The sequence below is a fragment of the Protopterus annectens genome, chromosome 3.part1 (genome assembly GCF_019279795.1).
Source record: "Protopterus annectens isolate FY-2018-M chromosome 3.part1, PAN1.0, whole genome shotgun sequence".
NCBI classification, from domain to species: Eukaryota; Metazoa; Chordata; order Ceratodontiformes; family Protopteridae; genus Protopterus; species Protopterus annectens.
The window spans coordinates 1,312,622,168-1,312,635,593 of NC_056732.1; the positions used below are offsets into that span (position 1 = coordinate 1,312,622,168).

Here is a 13,426-nt window from a genome sequence, read left to right on the forward strand (position 1 = left end):
TTAGTTCACGGGTTGATTCCACTGGCCTCCATTTGCTTACTCTGCAACTCTGAGCAAGTCACCAACAGTGCTCTTGGGCTGAGTCTGGAAAGTTTCATGTGGTCAGTGCTTTGTCCTTGCAAATAAATAAATAAATACGCACATACTGACTGTAACACCCACAATATCAGAATGTATGTGTGGCTTGTGGCTAAGATGTTAAGTAGGATTTGATGAACATTATATTCTTTAAAGCCAAACTGGCCCATGTTGCTATAGCTTTTCCCAGTTATTCTGCAGTGAATTTTTTATTTATTTTTTTTATTTATTTACATTTGTTTCTGGGAAAATCTGACTGGACACAGGTCCTTTTTCAGTGGAGGCCCGGGGAGAAAAGCTCCACAACAATGATACATTAAGTACAAGACAGTTAAGAAAATGTTGATATAAATGCAAGTGTACAAATGCCAGCAAAAAACACAATGTAAAGTATGAATAACATATTTAGACGAAGGACAGTGGAGTACATGGAGTATACAATCATATATGCATAGGAGTATTGGATCCATCTAAGATGGCACATATTACGACATTAATACAAGTAGTGACAATCACAGTAATGATAAAGTAATAAGCTTTCTAGGCATAACAGAATGGCTGTAAACAGAGACAGATATAAAGCATTGTTTGGAGGTGGTGGAGTAAGCGGGTGCAGAGACTAGGAAGAAATAGTAGGGGAAGAATAAGATGTGAGAGAGGATACAGAGAAGTAATATAGGTGGAATAGATAGTAAGTAGATGGCTTAGGTTTTGATTTGAGGAGAAGTATAAAGGAAGTTAAATAAGATTGCCAGTGCCAGATGAGAAAGGATTGAAAAGATTATTGCAGGGTGGCTGAGTGGCTGGGGGTGGAGGGGTAGAGTAAGAGTCTCTAGTCCGGACTGGTGCAAGGGCATAACCAGTGTTCTTTTAAGTGAGTTTTAAGTACAACTTTGAAGTGAGTACATGATGGTACAGAGGATATTGTGGGGGGGGGGGGCAGTGTTCCATATCTTGGCTATTATGCAGGAGAAAAGTGCTTCTCCAGCTGAGTTCTTGGCTCTGGTTACTTGTAATTGATTTTCGCTGCTGGAGTGTAGTGCTCTGGTTGTGTAATAGGGCTGGAGTAGTTTTTAGAGGGATGACAACATTAAGAGGATAGTTTACTAGCTTTTGAGCAAGAGAGAGTTGATTCCAGTGAAGAAAGAAAGGGAGTTCGAGCCAGTCAAGTTCGGTAGGTGAGATACAGTGGTGACTGCGATAGGAAGCCCCAGTGGCAAACTTGGGGATTTTGTTGTAACAAGACTCGAGCATATTTGGGTCAGTTTGCCTTAGGTTGGTAAATATAGGAGAGGCGTACAGAAGAGTGGAGATAAGATAGGGAATTTGCAACTGAAATTCTAGCTGTTTTGGTGAGGAATTGCTTATTTCTGTATAAAGTCCCTCATTTTTTGTGAACTTTTTTTATGGTCAAGGAAATGTGAATGTCAAATTTGAGACAATTGTCAATCTCAACACTTAATAATTTGGTGTGTTCTGTTATGGGGATGATAGTGTTATCATTGGCTGTAATATTAAAGTAGGAGTAGGTTAGGTTAGATTTTGTGGGATGGAAGATAAGGAGTTTAGTTTTGTTTGGATTGAATATTAACTGGGCATTAGATAGCCAAGTTTCAACATAGGTAAAGGCTTCCTGTGTGATCTGATGCAGTTCGGGTAGGGGCTGGGCTGAGCAGATAATGGTGGAATCATCTGTGTACTTTATGAGAAAGGCCTGTTTGGTGGCAGTGACTAGATTATTGGTGAAAAGTGAGAAAAGTAGGGGTCTAAGGATGGATCCTTGGGGAACACCAATTGAGACAGGGAACTGAGGGGATATGTCATTATGCCAAACAACGGATTGTTGGTGGCCTGTTGGGTAGCTGTGAAACCAGTCAGTAGCTGATTGAGAAAAGGATAGGTTAGTGAGAACATAGATAAGTTGTTTGTGTGACACCATGTCAAAAGCCTTAGATAGGTCTAGGAAAGTTGCAGAGGAGAAAAAGCCACTGTTTTTATGATGAAGGATAGTGTTAGTGAAAGAGAGTAAAGTGGTAGTAGTGCTAGGGTATGGCCTGAAGCCATGTTGGGTGCTGGATAGGAGGTTATTAGTTAGGAGGTAATCTAGGACTAGAGAATGACTGCATCTCTCAAGTATCTTGGAAAGTGGAGAGAGAATGGTTATGGGCCGGTAATTGGAGAGTTCTGTGGAGGGGCCACCTTTGTGGAGGGGAATGATGTGGGATATCTTCTACAGTGTAGGGACATTGCATTCTGATAGGGACCAGTTAATCAAGATTGAGACTGGATAGGCTAGGGTGTCAGCTGTAATTTTTAGGTATTCACTTGAGAGATTGTTGGCCGCTAGTTTAGTGGGCTTAAGTTTAGACAGACTTTTTTTATGTTGGAGGTAGGAACTGGAGTAAATGAGAAGGCAATGGGCAGATAATTAGGTGTAGATGTGGAGAGGGAGGGGAGGGGTTGTGTTGTTTAGCTAGAGATAGAATGGTTTGCGTGAAGTGTTATTGAATGAGGTAGTAATACTTTCAGAGGAGTGGAGAGTGTTAGGTGGAGGGGTCCCAACTTTACCTGGGTGCAGAATGGAGTTTATGGAGGACCAGAATTGCTTGGGGTTGTGTTGGTAGGATTTAAGGGCTGACTGATAATATTGGATTTTGTCCTGTTTTATTAGCTTTTTAAGATGTTATATTCATCCCTGGTTTGGCACCTATGTCTCTAATGGACACCGGCATCCTGTAAATAGTTCATCTCCCAGACCCCTGCTTGTAAATGTTTCATCTCTCAAACCCCTGCTTATACTTACCAAGGGTACCAGAACTTGTCAGAGATTTGGGATGCATGGCTAGGTTTATAAAGGTCCTTGTGGTTGCTAGCTTAGTAAACATGTATGAACCTATGACCCTAAATGGGATGTAAATGCTACAAAAATGGAAATTAAATAATCTCAAGTTTGTAGAAACTGTGGTGAAGTCAGTGTGAAATTATTGAAACTCACCCACTATAAATAATCAAATAAATATTTGTAAGGTTGTGTTATCCTATCTATCCATTTTCTAAAAACCTAAACAATAGTCCTGATAATGGTAGTGATAATAAATTGAGCAGGGAAGACCATACTTCCCTGTCTTTACAACAGCCCTCACTTTATATTGTGGGATCCACATGTGTTCCTAAACAAATTGAGAGATATAAATCACTCCAGCATACCCGCATTCTGTCCTAACATCACCAGCCAGTGAAATGCACTTGTATATATCTAGCAGGAGGTAGACAGGAGGCATCCAGACTAGGTGCATAGACAACTAAATCATTTTTTGTTGTACTCCTTGAGAACCACTGCTGGCAGTCTTGTATTGATGTTATGCATCTCAGCTTCTTAGCTCAAGAAATCTGGACAAAGCCTGACAATACTGGGGTACAAAGACCCAAAAATAGTGACAGATTTTAAATATTGCTCTGATAAACTTAGAAAGTTGCTAGAATAACAGGGTATGCATTAAAATGCATTTTCTAAAGAATATGAATTCTGAAACTCAAACGTGTGACATTATTTACTAATTTCATTCCTCAAATCATCCCAGTGATTTACCAGAAAAACAATAATTTTATGAGAAACAGACCAAAATGTTGAAGCAAAAATCTGGACATTCTGTGAAAATCTGGCAGTTGATAGGTATGATTGGTGTTGCTGGCAGTGATTTAATGGTTTTGGGCTTGTCAATTTTCTCCACACTTATGCAGCAGCTGAGTTAGTATATGTAAGTGGGTGCTCAAAACTGTAGCTGGTTTAGTTCTCAAATCTGGAATAGTTTTACAGTCTGGCATCTCTCCTTGCCTTGTATACCTTTCAGCTTTAAATATGCTTGTATTCTGTTGTTTTATTTTGTAACTTTGGACCTGTTTTTCTTCCAATATTGCATCAGACGGAAATGCTTTACAACAATGCATTGCGAATACTTCATGATTTATGTTTTAAAATATCAAAGTACTAAGAAACAACACAACACACCTTACTGCTTTCTTGTTGCTATGTTATAAATACACACACTTTTGTTTCCACAGCAGTTTTGGTTTGGTTATACACTCCTTATGTCTGGCACAGGAAATGCCAAACATGCAGTACAGGAATCTAAACAATTGTTGTGGACATGAACAAAATTAATCATCTTAAAAATGTGGGTTAAAGAAGGACATAAAAACAACTATTGTTAAAATGAGATTCAATTAATTTCTGTTCCATAACAGCGTTGGCAAAGTAAAATAACTCAGTTCATGAGCTCTTGTATGCATTTTCATTCCTTCCAGAACACACAACACTGGACAGTATCATGTCATTACACAGAGTGGTTTAGACATTTTGTTGATATGTTATATGTTAAAATAATAAAATTTGTGTCATCAATATAATATAATATAATATAATACATAATATAATTAGTGAGATGTTCTGACACTGTATATTGTTCTTTAAAAATGTGTTTAGGATTTTGTAATTACTTTAGCCCTCATATTGAAGTTATGTCATATTTTAAATAACAGACTTACTCATAAATGCAAGCTATGGGGCTGAAGACAGTCTGCATAATTATTAAATGTACACAACAGAAATTAGATTGTTTTGTGCTAAAGCCCTAGGCATAAAGCAAAGGCAAAGGACCTACAGGATCAATATTTACACATTAAATAGTGAAATACTTAAACATGCATTGTACTCAGGGAGTAACTTTCTTTTCTGCAAGTTTTGAAATGCTGTAATCTTACATTTACATGCTTGTCACTTTGCCCACATATGAACACTGCTGCTTAAGTTGTACTAAGTGCTCAAAGCCATTCTAGTGAGAAAAAGTACAGCATGACACTGTGTCTAGGTTCTGTAGTAAGTCACTAAGCTCGTAAACTGATATTACGTATCTGTAGTGGTCATTATATAGGATGTGCAATGTTTACTATCCTTAAGATGTTATATGCAGTTGTAACAACAAAGTATTTGGGAATTAAACAACTTATTTATTTATTTTATTTATAAATGTGTTTTACTATCTCTTATCATTCTTGTCTAGTAGTGTGTTTTTGTCCTCCCTAAAAACAATTCAAACTTGTAGAATATTCCAATAAATATGCTGTCACTTTCATTTCATCTTTCCTTAAGAGAGTTAGCTGCAACAACAAGGATGCCAGATCTGCCACTGCTGTGTAATAACATAGTCTTAGAATTAAAAAAAAAGCAAAAAAAAAAAAACCCCCAAAAAAACAAAAAACAAAACTGCAGGACATTAATTTGTACTGTTAGCTGCAAGCTGCACTCTTCTTATTCTGAACTGACCAAAACGGCACTGCTGGTAATAACAGTATGTTGTGTCTTCACTGGCACTTTTCGTGAAGCAGCACACCCAAACTAGTAACTGCCTTCTATTTTTGGACGAAAACTGTAGGCTGTATTGATTGCTGTAAAATACCTTAAATCACTGCAGATAATGGGCCAGATTCCAAAATACTTGTTTTCATAGTAAGTGACTTACTCCTAGACTTGCTCTTGCAGTAAGTTGCTTACTACGAGAGCAAGTCTTTTGGAATTTGTCTCCCAGTGTAAGCTTGTTTATACACAGGCCTTGCACAGAATCAAGTCACTTACATCAAGAACAAATGGTACTTATGTATTTATGCAACTAGATCCCTGAAATAACCAGCTCTGAGTGGACGCGTGAGTTGTTTCAGTAGAAATCTCACCATTTTCGTGATGGGGATGAGTTTGGACTGTGAGTAGCAGAACGGGATTGGTTGCCATGACTAGACGTGACAACGTCTCAGATGGCCAAGTCTGCCCGTAATTTTCCTCTTGCTGTTTTCCATTGACTATAACCATGTATCACATGGATGGTGATGAAAGACGATAAAAAGATTACAATTTTTATTTCTATTATTATTAATGAGTACTGGTAGTTGCTGATACTCAGAAAATTACTGAATGCCATTTTAAGTCTGTTGTGGGTAAAACAGATGTAGCCCATGTATGTTATAGAGCTGAAAACCTTTAATGAGTCAACCAGATTTTCTGGTTACTAGGTGGTGACAGTTTCTTGTAAATTATGCCTGTAAAAAATAAAAGGCATTTGGAATTTGTTACTCAGAAAAGTAGTTGCTGGAAATGTTTCAGTAAAGATCAATCAGTATCTTGGTTTGTAAAACAGCAAGGTTGTGTTTCTGTATATGTACAAGACACTATGAACCTATAATCTTGATGAGTGGATGGGAGATCGTAAGTTTACCCCGGGTATCACTTCTGTGTCACTGTTAGACAGAGGCACAGTATACTAACCTTGAAAAAGGGCATAGCAAAATTCATTTAAAATGGGTGGCGAAAGCCAAACACACTCTGGCTAGGCTTATAAATGCCCTAGGGCAGATAGCCTAGTATGAACCTATGTACCTATGAACCTATTCCTCCTAACCTCTTAGCTCAAGAAATGTGGACAAAGCCTGACATAATGGGGGGACAAAGGCCACAAAATTGGGACAGATATTAAATATTGCTCTTATAAACTTAAAATAGTATCCAGAATAACAACATGTGTGATAAAATATATTTTATAAAGGATATGAAGTCTGAAAATCAAATATATGTCATTATTTACTGATTTTATTGCAAAGATCATCCAAGTGATTTGGCAGAGAAGCCCACATTTTATCATGAACACACCGAAATTTTCAATCTGCAAAAAGCTACACAGTTGACAGTAAGCTAGGACACTGAAATTATATATTATTAAATACTTGTTATGTGTATGGATATGAGTCATTTGTCCATATTTGGGCAAATTATGAAACATTTGCCTCCTGGCTGCATTAATACATAAGTACCGATACTGAACAAATCTTTCAGAATTGGGGCAGGCTTACACCACAGTAAGTCACTCACACCGATAGCAAGTCTTTTGGAATTGGGCTCAATATCTTCAAGAATATCTTACACAGAACTAAAGAAATAATTCAGTCAATGAAATTCAAGCATAAGACATTATTATATAGCACATACAAAATATTTATAGTGCTTTACCTTGTACTTTTCTATACAGATCTCTGCATCAGCATATGCTTCTCAGGACAGATCACTACAAACTTGTAGATAATGCTACACTGCAGAGGTATCATCTATGAATTCAACTAAAATTAACTGCTACACTTTATGCATAATGTGACATCATAAAGGAAACAAGAGTAAGGGGTAACATGTGACCTTACTAAGAACAGTGTTTCAAAAATGGATTGTTTTTCTTGTAATCTATCCACTGACATACTGTTACTTTACCACATTAAATAGCCTCTTAAATGTATGATGTATATATAACATTAGTACAACATTACATGTTTACAACTATCAGCATAAATACCATATGAGATTAAAGAAACATTACCTTGGCATTCTGAAGTGGGGGCTGGTAGCTTGAAGGTCTGTAATACATTCTCTGCGACATGTCAGTGTGAATATCCCCCATGAAAAGCTCCTCCACAAGGTGGTCCAGGTTATGATGCAAATACTGTTTTTCTATGCGAATCAGTTGAAGTTCATGCATTGCAAAATGTATAGCTTTAGTGCAATCACAGCCATTATCTTCTCTCCACAAGTCATAGATGACATTAGGTTCCCAGCGATTATCTTCCCGTACGAATCCTGGGCATGTTCTGTTTACTGACCAACTCATTTCATCTGCAACTACTTCATTATGGCAGATTATGTGGACTCGATGAAGTTGATAATCTGCTTCAGTGCCACCTCGAATTATCCAAGAAGCATGACGTAGGCGCAGTTTTCCATGAATTATTAATGTATAAGCAGGAATTGTACAGTGATTATCTCTGTAGTAGAACTGATAGGCTTTGAATGTGTTATTGTGGTAGAACTTGTATGATCTGATTATGAACTCTGGGCCTGGTCTCACTTCACAGCTATAAAAACAAAGATTGGTAGAACATTTTAAAATTATTTATTTTGCAGTTTTAATGTCTTATAAAAACATTTAAGACTGGCAAACTTGAAAATTGAAGTCAGATTATCATTTGTACTAGGCTCACCTATGCTGGAACTGTGTACTACCTATTAAACTGCTCTGGACCTCTTACAAGGTAGCCACCACTCAGACAAGTCAAATCTAGGTCCCACATTCATTGGCTTCCTGTAGTAATACACCTTTGCCAACACTATTTGAAACAGTTCGGTAACTGGAGAGATAGAGACAGCAGGTTGATACTTTGGAAATAATAATGAGGCCTACTCTTGTCTAATAAACTGAGCTGCTGTGTGGGTTGTACTGCTGTATGAGGTTCTTACACAGTTTTGCTGTACTGAACTAGGTGCAAGTCACGTCTGAATTAATAAGCATCGATGCTTCCTTTGAAGGGGGATAGATATGGGTTTTCTAGTTAAGTCATGTGCCAGGGAGTTCACAGTTTAAGAACTCCAATGGAAAGGGATTTGTAGGGAGTGGCCAAGTAGCAGAGGGGAGTGGTTATTAATGAATGGGAAATAGTCAGGTACTTAGAAGTCCAAGATAGCTTCTGGGTTTTGTTAATCATCAAATGATAGGCAGTAGTTGCATTAAAGCAATCTAGGCTGTGAAGACTGGTAGAGAAGGGTGAAGGCTGCCAGCCTAGACAGATAGAGTTTTGCAGATAATTCTGTCATTTGTAAATATGAATGTAAACTACAGGCTTGTTGTCTTAAAGGTAAAGAAATACTGTTACATGTGGAACTGGAAATAAATGTGACAACAGTGCACTCTACTGACCAAAGTAAAGCATGTAGTGACCCTTTGAAGTAGCGGTGGTGCCGAAAAGTCTAGATGAAGAAATTCTTTCTATTGTTTTAACCAAGAGTTAAATTGCTAGATTTAAGCATGCAAATGTATTTTTATTGCTCTGCTCCTGACCAACTGCAAGATAACAAAACGTAGATGTTAATATTGTAAATGCAGTTAATGTGTAGCCTGGGAACACCAGGAAAGTGTAAAAAGATGATGTAATGTTTATCAGAACTGCAATAGCAATTTAAACAGAGAGAATCAGAAGGCATTAAGCATTTTTGTCTTGAACATCCAACTCAGCACTGTCTTATGCTCTCTTTATGTAAGTAGTATGCTAGAACTGTATTTTCTTGTAGAGATATCTAGAACTAGAAAGTTTAGGCTATGTTTTTCTGTGATGTCAGAACTGTACAACTGATTTATTTTAAATATTTCTGTGTGATCTCTGAACTCTTGACTAGCACTGACTGTGTAGTAGAAAGTATTGTCTTGTGGTTTTAATTATTTATTATTAAATATTTTAAAACCTTTTAATTGTAGCTGGTTTGTGTAGAGATAAGTTAAGCTCTAGAGTACATTGCATATTTATAGAGTTTACTGTCCAAGTCACTGCAAATAAGCCTTGACTGATTAGTCACACTTACCAATTGGATAGTAATATTGCACAGTAATAACTGGACACCCTTTTAAGAGCCTTTGAGTAGCTGATAATTATTAGCTGGGTGGTGGCAGGGTACTATTGTATAGTCTGGTTAAAAGGGGCACAGCTGAAGAACCTGTGCCAGCCTTCCCCAGAAGTGTCTGTGTGGTTGTGTAACCTCTTATCTCAAAGTGTGTGTCAGCTACTTGGGCAGGAGCATGAAGCACTGGTTAGACAGAGAGGGTGCTGGAGATTTTAGCTTGCCCAGCTAGGCTGAGATCTGGACCCTATAGCTGTGCCAGTGGGGAGTCTTATTGGGGATCTGGTGAGCAAGGCAGCGACTAGCCCCGACTGACTGTGATTTCTGTGTGCTCTTAAGGGAAATTGCACTTTACTATGTGTATTTGTTCATTCTCAATGACTCCTGGGACTTTTTAAGTCGAATAAAAAATGAGTATTTTGATAGGGATATTTCCTTTTCTACAACTGACGTAGTAGATCTTTTTACGTCAATCCCTCATGAAATTGGTCTGGAGTATTTTCACAGAGTCTTACTGGAAAGGACTTCCTTAAGTAATACTATGATGAATTTTGTGATAATGTTGATGGAGATGGTTTTGAAAAATATTTTTTTCTTTTTTGGGGGTGAATTTTATAGACAGACATGTGGCGTTGCTATGGGTACTAGCGGCACACTTTTATTTGCAAACCTGGTCATGGTTGGTTGGGAGGAACAGTAAACACATAATAGTCCTTTTGTGGACTGCTGGATTAGTTATTTAAGGTTCCTGGATGACATTTTTATCTTGTGGAAAAAGAATGACCAACATGAAAACTTTATCAATTATTTAAATAGTTCCTGTGTATATATTAAATTTACAAGTAATTTTAATGTTGACCAGATAGATTATTTAGATGTCACATTGTTAAAGAATGTTGAAAACAATTGTTTTGAATCAAGGATATATAGAAAACCTACTTTTTCTAATGATTATTTAGATTTTAAGAGTAGCCATCCATTATATATAAAGAGGAATATTGTAAAGGGCCAGATGGTCCGTATTGTGAGGATGTGCTCGAATTTAGAATTAGTTAAGGTTGAAATGAGCAAATTGGTAGGTTTTTTTGTGGAAAGGAAGTACCCTTATGAGTTTGTGTTACCTATCTGCCATCAAGTAATAAGTGAATGGGGTATAAGATATAAACCACTGTTGGGTGCTAAATTACATGATGAAAGTGAAGATAATATTCAATCTACAGACGAATTTACCCAGTCAATGGTTATTACTTATAGTGAGAGTAGTAACAAGATAAAATCTGTTCTTAGAAAAAACTGGTTATTGTTCAAAGGAAATAGAGAGATGGAAGAAATACTTGGACCAGAACCAACATTTGTGTTTAGGACTAATAACAATATGAAATTTTTATTAGAATATTCTATCTCCAAATCCATTACTAGTACAAAGGGTATGATAAAATGTGGTGCTTGTGAGTATTGCAGGTACATTTTGACATCTTCAGTAGTTCATATTGAAAGGACTAGTTTTGAAATAAAGTTGGCAAAGTGTACTTGTAACTCAAAAGGGGTGGTATACATCGCTATTTGTCAGATTTGTTTTCATTTTTACATAGGTAAAACTGAGAGGATGCTGAAAAAGAGGATATATGAGCACATCTATGATATAAGAAAACAGGATGACAAGAATGGGTTATACAGGCATATAAAAATTAACCCCAATCACACATTTCTTTTTGGGATTTTAGAAGTAGTGCCAAAGGACATAAAGGGAGGAGATTGGAAGAACGAATTAAAAAGGGCTGAAATAAAATGGCAGCTACTGTACAATTCAAATGTTATACCAGGATTAAATGATTTTGTTTCTCTTAAGCCCAAATTAAAACATAGGGCACAAAAACTTTGATTTAAGGACATATATATTTCAATTTTAATGTTTATATATTAACCAAAATAGAGTGTTTTAAATATGTCATTTTCATATTTTATTTAAATTTTAAAATGATTGGTTGATGGGTTTTAAAAGGAGTATGCTCAGTTATTTTCACAGTTCTGATGAAGTCCAGATGGACGAAAGCTCTTGACTGTGGATTACTGGTGTTTATGGTGAAGGATACAGTGACTTAACATTGTTAATGTTGCCAATGCTGTAGATACTTTCATTTATATCGTGGAATAAACTGTGGTTCATTATCCAAGTGACTTCCTTGTTTTTCCAGCCAACAGAGAGTGTTCTTGGTTCCAGTCTGTATTTGTTATCCTTTCCTCATATATGAGATGCCCTCTCTGGTGTTAGTGGTGAGGATTGAGGCTCCTTGATTGCTGGGCCACGGCATGGGTGTCACATATTAATTGGTGGCAGTGGTTGGGATATCCACCTCACATATTAATTGTTTGGCAGTGGTTGGGATATCCTCACATATTAATTGTTTGGCAGAGGTTGGATATCCACATCATATATTAATTAGTTGGCAAATACTAATTGGCTTGTAGTGGTGTGGGTAGAGTGAATCCTGTAGCTTGTGTACAGTAAGCTTTGAAGGTGTTTTTGTACTCTAAAACAGCCACAGTGAATACTCAGAGTTCAGATCACAATTGTTTTATTTATTTTGTTAGCTTAGTTAGTCAGGGTGTGCAGGCAGCATGTCAGCAAAGGAGTATGGAAAGCTGGCAAGGAGCCAGCTGGCAGAGATATGCCAGGTTAGGGGACTGGTGCATGGAAACCTGACTAAGGCAGACCTGATTGCAGCCTTGGTTACAGCTGTATCAGAAAACAGCAACCAGAAGGACAATCGGACTGGCAGTGGAGATATAATTCCCTAAGGGGATGGACAGCTCAACCTTTCTGCAGTGGACTTAAAAATCTATCTGGACCAAAAGAGATGAGTTGGAGGCCAGGCATGTGGAATTAGAAGCAAATGAGAGACTGCGACGTTTGCAGACTGAGAAGAATGAGAAACTGTTACATCTGCAAGCTGAGGAACAAGAGAGGCAGAGGCAGCATGAAAAGGAGATGCTGACTCTTCACCAGAGTGATAGAGGTAATGGGGAAGGGAGTAACTGGATCCCAGAAGCACGAAAGGTCAGTAAATTTCTTCTGCAGTTTAAAGAGGGGGGATAATTTTGATAGTTTCATTCATATGTTTGAGAGGGTATGTAAATAGTATGAAGTTGACCAAGGGCTCTGGGTACAGTTCCTGACCCCTTACTCCATGGTAAAGCTGTAACTGTTCTGTCCAAAATGTCTGATGTTGCATGTTTTGATTATACTACTGTTAAGAAATGTCTTTTAGAACTATTTAAGCTAACACTTGAAATGTATAGGAAAAAGTTTTGCGAGCATAGACGCAAGGAAGATGAAAGTGTGTGTGAATATGTTGCTGAATTGAGCACTTATTTCCATAGGTGTGTGAGTGGATGTCAGATCACCACTTTTGAAGGGCTGGCAGACCTTTTGGTGAGGGAACAAGCCCTTAGCACTTTGCCTGAGGACATGAGGATCTAGTTAGCTGATAGACAATGTGCTACTTCAGATGAGTTGGGGAAGGAGGGAGACCTATACCTGGCAAGCAGGGCAGCCCTGCACAGGAAGGGGACCCCCAGTACTGCTCTTGGGTCTAAAGGAACCCATGGTGGGCAGCACAGACTGCCGCAACAAAATCTGCTGGTAGCAGGGGAAGCCACTAGCCCAGGTACATGTCCAGGAGCTAGGGTTAAATGTCTTGAATGCAACCAGTGGGGCCATGTGGCATGCAGGTGTCCACAGAGACAAGGTGGGGAACAAAAGGTAAGGGAGACAGTAAGTGGGAAAGACAAAATGCCAGTAGTAGGTTGTCTTGAGACAACAGGGGTACCGAACTACCATCCTGCAGATGTCCTGATAGGGAAGGATTT

General features: G+C 37.9%; 1 protein-coding gene across 1 annotated transcript in view; it reads right to left on the bottom strand.

Moving 5' to 3' along the window:
- Nucleotides 1–13,426, bottom strand: part of APCDD1 (APC down-regulated 1) — a 190,417-nt gene that overhangs the window by 115,610 nt on the left and 61,381 nt on the right. The window contains exon 3 of the mRNA XM_044067356.1: nt 7,491–8,022. Coding sequence (XP_043923291.1) covers nt 7,491–8,022 — 532 coding nt within the window. The remainder of the gene's footprint in view (nt 1–7,490; nt 8,023–13,426) is intronic.